Source organism: Quercus lobata, chromosome 9 (assembly GCF_001633185.2).
Source record: "Quercus lobata isolate SW786 chromosome 9, ValleyOak3.0 Primary Assembly, whole genome shotgun sequence".
NCBI lineage: Eukaryota > Viridiplantae > Streptophyta > Magnoliopsida > Fagales > Fagaceae > Quercus > Quercus lobata.
In genome coordinates, this window is record NC_044912.1 from 2,831,778 (window position 1) to 2,840,987 (window position 9,210).

General features: G+C 34.4%; 1 protein-coding gene across 1 annotated transcript; it reads left to right on the forward strand.

The window, feature by feature from the left end:
• Positions 1-6,200: 6,200 nt before the first annotated feature.
• On the forward strand, positions 6,201-6,902 carry LOC115960048. The gene has a single exon (XM_031078742.1). It carries the CDS (start codon positions 6,201-6,203, stop codon positions 6,900-6,902), a length of 702 nt encoding a protein of 233 aa, XP_030934602.1.
• Positions 6,903-9,210: the final 2,308 nt, after the last annotated feature.

Here is a 9,210-nt window from a genome sequence, read left to right on the forward strand (position 1 = left end):
AGTAAGTATTTAAAGTCATCTTTTCCTCTTATTCTTAAATGTTATCGTCTTACCAAGAAGTGCCCATAGTAATTTATGTTGTACATAACACATTCCATATGCTTGTAATTGTTATAAACAAAAATATATTTGTCTCGTGCACATAAAACCCCAAAAGATGAGAAGCAACAAGATAAAACACTTGGAGTACCTTCATCAAGGCATGGGAATTTCACAATTGGGTTATCGTTGTGGGGTGGGGGCTTGGGCATGAGAATTTCCCGAATGGAGGAGAATGAGGGTTTCACAAATATAGGGGGTGAGAGGTAATTTTGACATTTTAAAAAAAATTTCCTTCGTGTACTAATAATGTTTTGCCATGTGTCATATTTTTTTTCAAATAAGCTAATTTAGTCCAAGTTTTTTTTTTTTTTTTTTTTTTTTTTTTTTTGAGAATCAGCTAATTTAGTCCATGTTAGATACCGTATTAGCACTACATTGGGCCATGTAAGACAAACTAATGGAAACAAACGGAGGGGCAAAAATTAAAATGTTTTGCAAAGTTTGGGACAAAAATAGAACTTCTAAAAGTTCATGGAAAAAAAAAAAAAAACTTTTGTTAGAAAAACCCATAAAAAATGTTATTTTTATAAACTAATTTATGCTTTTTATGCAAGTATATTTTGACATTATATAAGAGTTTCGTGTCTTTGCGTGAAAAATACCACCAATTGATTAATTATCTAATAGCTCTACCTGAGTAACACCTGTATACTTTTTTCTTTTTTCTTTTTTACCCCCCGTAAATGGACTATTTTATTAAACATCTTTCAAATACATTAATTGAAATTTCGCTAACTTATGTAAAGGTTGTTAAATACTTTGATTGTTTTTTCTTTCCCCCGTAGTAATGTAAAATACTTCTTCTTTTGTTCAGCAGGATGTATCTTTGGAGTCATATTAGAGAAATTTCCAATAGAAAAGCTTAGCTCAAATGGGTCAGAAGGGAAATGATAAGAAGAGAATTAAAGTTTAGAATAACTTCACTCGTTTGTTAATGGGAGGATTAAAATTGCATAATGAGTTCCAATCTAAAAAATTCTTTTTTCTCAAAAAAAAAAAAAATCTAAAAAATTCTATAGCAAAAATTATCTAGTATTTTCAAGCATGAAATAATGAATTTATTCCATGATGCATATATAACATCAGCTTTTAGTTTAAGCCAAGGTTAGGCATAACATAAACAGTTGTAGAAAATTCACACTAAAAAACATATGAGAAATGTCATTCGAGATTTTTTTGGGTCAATATTAGTGCTTAAGGCGAGAAAATCTCATTAGTGAGGTTATTGAAACCCATATTACTCATGAGGCAAATCAATCTCTTTATTTGCTATACTGCTAGTGTCTTATAAACTGAATGTGTGAATTGTAAATTTCTTCAAACTTCTTGCACCACATAGTGTTTTTGAGCCTCTAGACTTTTGCCAAATAAACTATTAAACTCATTTTAAAATACAAGCAACGTGTAAGAACGTTTACAATTCACATATTCATTTTATAAGGGACAAAATTGGCTTTTGCCCTTTTCGGGCAAAATAAATAGCATTCTACCCTCTTTTCCAAACTAATTAGAAAAATGCCTCTCTTTTGAAAATCGAATTTCTCAAAATCAAGTTAAGTTCTATAGTGACGTTTTTAAGGATCTATAATAGCATTTTTTAACTCAAACTCCATGAAATTGAGTTATAGGTAAAAAAATTGCATGTAACTCGACTTCATGGAGATTGAGTTACAAAACGCCACTATAAGCTCCTTAAAACGTCACTATAGGCTCCTTAAAACACCACTATAGGGCTCAAGAAATTTTTTTTTTAACTCGATTCTGAAAAAATCGATTTTCAAAAAAGGAGCATTTCTCTAATTAGTTTGGGAAAGAGGGTAGAATACTATTTATTTTGCTCGAAAAGGGCAGAGGCCAATTTTATCCTTTTATAAGACACTAGCAATATGCCTATGCACAACATCAATAAAGAAAAAAAAATTGTGTACACAACAAGTGAAAGCGAGATAATTGAACCCAATTTCTTGCACCACAGTGTTATTGAGCCACTATACTTTTGCCAATAAAATCATTTTTAAATACAAGCAATGTGGAAGGACATTTACAATGCACACATTCATTTTATAAGACACTAGCAATATGCCTATGCACAACATCAATTAAGAAAAAAAAAAAATTGTGTGTATTAAATAAAAAGTTTATTAAATGAGAAATTTTAAAAATAAATTAGACATAAATTAAAAAGAAATTCTCTTAAGTTACATGACTGAAGTATATGCATAAAATTTAACTTTATCAAAATTATAAATCATGGTAGATAATTCTTCATGCGGAGAGCTTGATCGAAATTCTCATTCTCATATGTTGTAATCACTACAAAAAAAAAAATGCCTTTTAGCGATGAAGAATTTTTTACGGACCTAAAAAGCCCTCACAAAAGATCCTATTTCTGATGGCAAAATAAAACCCTCGCAAATACTTGGTAAAATGTGAAATATTTGTGACCAACAAGAAAATCTGTTGCAATTATGTATTGTAGCCGTCACAAATGCTAATATTTTGGAGGGAAATTTTCCCTCCATATTATTTGCGAGGGACAATTAAAAATCTCTCGCAAGAAGTGTGTTATTTGTGACGGTTAAAAATATGCCGTCACTAATACTAAATTATTTGCGAGGGCCAAGATCGACCTTCACAAATAATCATTAAAATGTCAAAATTTTTGGAGGGAAAAGTTCCCACCAAATTATTTCGAAGGGACAATAAAAATCCATTGTAGAAAGTTTATTTTTTGTGTGGGTTAAAAATATGCCCTCACTAATACTAAATTATTTGCGAGGACTAAATTGACCTTCATAAATAATCATTAAAATATAAATTTTTTTTGGAGATAAAAGTTTTCGTCAAATTATTTGCAAGGGGAAATGAAAATCCCTCGTGAAAATAATATTATTTGTGAGGGTTAATAAAATGCCCTCACTAATAATAGATTATTTGTGAGGACTAAGATTGGCCTTCGCAAATAATCATGAAAATATCAAAAATTTTGGAGGGAAATTTTTCCCTCCATACTTTTTGCAAGGAACAATAGAATTTCCTCACAAAAAGTGTATTATTTGTGATGGTTAAAAATATACACCTACTAATAATAAATCATTTTAAGGACCAAGATTAGCTTTTTGAATTTATCATTAGAATATCAAATTGTAAATTAATGCTTATCATAACACATTTATCTATTCATTTATTCATTGTAGTTTTTTATTTTATCTTGTTTTTTAAAAATTAATAAGTAAAATTATTAGATGTGAAGCTATTACTTAAACAAAAATAATATTTCGAATGCATGCCTACTTAATTGATTAAAAATTGCTAAAACAAACAAAACCGATTAGAATTTGAGTTAAAGTGGAACAAGGGGGGTTAAGTGTAGTGGTTTAGTGACTAAAATGAAATATTTTGTGAAATTAAACCGAAATAGAATTAAATGATTACTATGTTTCTAGTAATATGTTTTTTCTAATAAATATAGTAGACTAGTTGAAACTATTTTTCTACAAAATATTCAAGATAAATTTAGGCCCAGTAATAATTAATTTACTTATGTTATAAAGGGTAAACTTATGCGTATGATATCATGTCATTTGGTCTAAAGAATGCCCATGTGACCTACCAGCGAGCCATGGTGACCTTGTTCCATGATATGATGCATAAGGAGATCGAAGTCTATGTGGTCGATATGATTGCCAAGTCACGCACAGGTTGAATATTTTGAAAAAGCTAGAGAACATTTGATAGATTTGAGAAAGCTATTCAAGTGCCTTGTCAAGTACAGGTTGAGGCTTAATCCTAACAAGTGCATCTTAGGAGCCAGTTCAGGGAAATTGCTTGGCTTCATAGTCAGCCAAAGAGGAATTGAAGTGGACCCAGCAAAGTCCAGGCCATCAGGGACATGCTTGTGCTGAAAACTGAGAAATAAGTTTGAAGCTTCTTAAGAAGGATCAATTACATAGCTTGCTTCATAGTGCAGTTGACTGCTACATGCGATCCCTTGTTCAAGCTCTTGAAGAAGGATAAAAAGGTAGATTGGATTGATGAGTGTCAAGCAACATTTGACAGGATTAAGTGGTATCTATTGAACCCTCCTATTTTGGTCCCCCCAATGCCAGGACATCCGTTGATTTTGCAAGAGACATTCATGGGTTGCATGTTAGGCCAGCTAAATGAACCCGATCAAAAAGAGAAGGCAATTTACTACTTGAGTAAGAAGTTTACTAGTTGTGAGATCAATTACATTGCCATTGAAAAGACATGTTATGCCCTAGCATGGGCCTTACGTAAGTTGTGGTAGTACATGCTCTGCTTCACCATGCAGTTGATTTCCCGCATGGACCCCATCAAGTACATCTTTGAAAAGCCCGCCCTCACAGGGAAGATCTCCCGTTGGCAGAGCTATTTGAATTCGATATTGTGTTTGTAGTGCGAAGGTCGTCAAAGGCTAAGCCATGGCAGATTACCTAACAGATCAGCCATTCAACAATCTAGATTTCTCAGAATCCCTTTTCCCAGATGAGGATGTTTTAGCAATAGAACTAGAACCAAGAAATGTAGAACCATGGCATTGGAAGCTTTATTTTGATGGAGCCACCAATAGCATCAGAAATGGAGTGGGAGCAATTCTAAGTATGGCGCGTAATGGACATGTGTTGTGTACGTATATGACTATGTTCTCTCAATCTGACCATTCAATTGGTTTCAAATTTTACCAACATCATTATGTCACCATACTCTTCAATTCTAATGATCAAGATTTGAATATGAATTTCACCAAGTTCAATAGTATCGGGACCATCTATTAAGTTTGATCAAGTTTGACCAACTAACTATGCATTTCTTTAAATCCAACCATTTAATTGTGACCATAATTTACCAGAATGAACCTTTCATTACACTCTTCAAATCCAACAGTTAGATTTCAAATCTAAGAATGGCATGTGATGGACATGTGCTGTATACCTATATGGCTATATATATTCTCTTAATCTGACCATCTAATTGGTCTCAAATTTTACTAATACCAATATGTCACCATACTCTTCAATTCTCATGATCAAGATTTGAATATGAATTTCACCAAGTCCAGTGGTATCAGGACCATCTATTAAGTTTGATCGGGTTTGACCAATTTTGACTAAACTTTGATTGCGTCTTTCTCTAAATCCAATTGTTTAATTGTGACCATAATTTTCTAGAATGAACTTTTCATTACACTCTTCAAATCCAATGGTTAGATTTCAAATCTAAATATAGCACGTGATGAACATGTGTTGTGTACCTATATGGTTGTATATATTCTCTCAATTTGACCATCCAATTGGTCTCAAATTTTACCAACACCAATATGTCACCATACTCTTCAATTCTAATGATCAAGATTTGAATATGAATTATAACAAGTCCAGTAGTATCGAGACCATCTATGAAGTTTGATCGGGTTTGACCAACTTTGACTACACTTTGACCGCACCTTTCTCTAAATACAATCATTTAATCGTGACCATAATTTACTAGAATGAACCTTTCATTACACTCTTCAAATTCAACGGTTAGATTTCAAATCTAAGAATGACATGTTATGGACATGTGTTTTATACCTATATGGCTATATATATTCTCTCAATTTGACCATCAAATTGGTCTCAAATTTTACCAACACCAATATATCATCATACTCTTCAATCCTAATGATCAAGATTTGAATATGAATTTCACCAAATCCAATGGTATTGGGAGTATTATTATTCTAATTCATTAAATTCTAATTAATTTTTCTTTTAAAAATACTTACCGTAATTGCTCCATTAGTAATTTTTTATTTTTGTTTTGAGGAACATTTTAGTGATTAGTCTTTTTTTTACCAAAAGTTTATCATTAATTTTCAGTAAAAAGATAAACTTATCAAGTTTAGTATCATTTAACTCTTCAATTACTCACAGGTTTCTCTCTGCTAGCGAAGGGTGGTATCCAACCCTCCCCTAGAGTGTAGAACTGGTTTCCCTTCTTTTGAAGGTGTCTGTATCCCTTAAGGTAACAAGTTTACCTTAAGGCTTTGTTGGTTTTTTTCTTCAGGGATCTTGGGAAACAGATAATAGATTAGGATGGAAGAACTCACAAAAACTTGGAACAGCCTAACTCTCTCGAAATGTGAAGGATCAAACTTTCGCATCAAGGAGGAGGAGGCGAAAACGGAGTTTATTTTAGCAGCTAAATTCTTAACTAAAAAAGCTCTTAATATAGAAGCCATAGCAAAGACTTTCACTCCCCTTTGGAGATCGAAAAACGACCTCAGAATTAAAAAGGAAAGTGACCATGTGGTTTTATTTTCTTTTGATGATAAGAGCGAGATGGAGAAAGTTATGGAAGCTGAGCCCTGGAGTTTTGATAAACGTTTAATGGTCTTGCAATGGTATGGAAGGGAAATGGACGTAGGAGATATGGAGTTTAGAAAGGTGACATTTTGGGTGCAAGTTCATGATCTTCCAATAAGATTCTGGACAAAAAAGATTGCCGAACAGTTGTGTGAAGCGATTGGTGAGGTGAATAAAGAGATTGCTGAAGCAGAGTCAGAGGGAGATAATTTCATGAGGGTTCAGGTTACTATAGATATCACCCAACCTTTGAGTAGAGGAAAAGTGGTCTTACTTGACAGTGGTAAGGAACTGTGGGTGCATTTCAAGTATGAGAGGCTTCCAAGTTTGTGCTTCTGGTGTGGATGCTTGGGGCATGAAGATAGGGACTGCGAACTATGGGTGGATAGTGAAGGAAGCCTCCTGCCTGAGTCACAGCAATTCGGCCCCTAGTTGAAGGCAGCACCGTTTATCTCATCTAGGAAGTATGTGGTGAAAGTGCCTGGAATCTTCAATGCAAAAAAAGCTGATGCAGCGACGGCAAAGTCCAGAATAGAGAAGCAAACACCGATGGTGGTGGTCCGATCAGGCAAGCTTGCGCCAGAAATTGTGAGGTCCGAAAATATTTCTACACAACCAGAGAGTATATTGCTGGAAAAGGAAGGTTTTGATGTTCACAAGGCAAAAAACAAAGAGCCGGATTTACAGGAGGCAAATATTCAAGATACAAGGCAGTCAACTATGGGAGGAAAAAAGGAAGATGTGACAATACAACATGCTGGGTCAGCCAAAGAAATGGTGTTAGGACAACCTTTTGAAGAGGTATTAGGTGAGATAGATAAAGAAATAGGAAAGTATGATTCTAGAAGTGTAGGAGCTGCAGGTTTTGAAGTTAACATGGGAAAGGAAAATCTAGTGGGCCAGCCGAATATCAAGGAAGCCATGTTGCCATGTACACCATCAAGGCTAGCCCACTTGTCTTTTTCTCCTAGAGTACCTGTGGCAAAGATTCCAAACTCCTTTGTCAGTCACGGGTCTGTGGAGGGGACATGGAAAAGAATTACTAAAATTGGGTTGGCAGCTGATGCATGTATGTTTGAGGCAATGGGAGGGAAAAGAAGTTTAGGCAGTGATTCAAACCAAAATGAGTTACCCAAAAAAAGAAGGGTTTCACAGGGAGGTGCAACAAAAAATAAGATATTGGCAGAGGCTGGTAACCAGCCCTGCCAGAAGCAATGAGCCTATTATTATGGAGTTGTGGTGGGCTTGGGAACCCACGTATAGAGAATGAGGTTGTCAGTTTGATATAGGCAGATCCCTCTGTCATGTTTATAGCCGAAACATGGGCAGATGAAGCAAGGCTAGATCGTACTTTGAGTAAGATTAATTTTGATCAGAAATGGGTGGTTCCAAGGCAAAATAGAGGCGGTGGATTAGTATTGTTTTGGAAAAATTCGATTAATGTTGATGTGATAGATTCTTACAGGTATTTTATTGACACAGTCATTGATGGGAATACTGTAAATGCTTGGTGATTCATCGGATTTTATGGCGAGCCCGAAACCCATAGGAGGAGTGAGGCATGGAGCAAATTGAGAGGCCTAAATTCTAGAATGAATATTCCTTGAATTTGTGGTGGAGATTTTAATGAAATTGTTTGTAAAGAGGAAAAATGGGGTGGGATTTCTAGAGACAACAATCAAATGCAACTATTCTGAGATGTGATCGATGAATGTCAATTTATGGATATGGGATATGTGGGGCCTAAATTCACATGGGTGAAACACTATGCTGATGGGCATTCTATAAGAATGGCAGCCAGAAGCCTGGCTTTACAAAAAACCTTAACCCAGGTTATAGAGCTTAGTTTTTGTGGACTTGTTTTAATAATTTGTAGAGGAGGGAAGGACCTCTTTTTGGGAAAGAAGGTTCCTTGGCAACTACTTGTGCTGATTAAAGATCACAAGCGCATGGAAGTTAGAGAATGCTATTGGTGTATAAATGTTGTGCATGGGAGAGTCACTGCAACCGATATGGACCTGGCTACTCTTTGGTCATTATGGAGTGAAAAAGTGGAAGTACATATTTTAGGGCTTTGATATTGAAGAAATTTGATCAAACCACAGATGCAATGCTTGGATTTAAAATTTTTGTTGTGTAATTTATATTTTGAATATATTCTATTTTAAATAGTTTGATTTTATTCTATTGATTATAAGCGTTAAGCAATATCCAAACATTACAATGGTCATGAATGGAAGTATTATAACAAGTTAAAAATTTTCTAGCTGCCAATAGCCTTTGGCAATCTTGGTTTTAATGTATCTAAAAACTTTCATTTTTTAATCACAGGATACCGTTGACAGGCTTGATTGTTCTGTTTCTGTACATAATAATTGCTATTTGATGTGGAGGTATCACCCTACCTTCAAATCTTGAGTCTCTGATCTTGACTCCTATATCTTTTCTAAGGAATAAAAAAATATAAATTGAGGGAGATGGTTCTCTCTCTCTCTCTCTCTCTCTCTTTCAAAAATATATAATAAAAATTACTAAATAAATATTGTTGATGCCCTTTTTTTGACAAAAGGGTCCAATGGCAGAAGAAGCCCTATAATATAAAAAAGGTGGAGAAAGAAAATAGTAAAGACAAAACTATTGGGCTAGAATGACAAGAATAATGGTCCACGAGCCCACGAAACAAGGAGTGGTCTCAAAGAAAGCAAACAGGCCGAGGAAGCTCCAAAGAATGAAGTAGTAA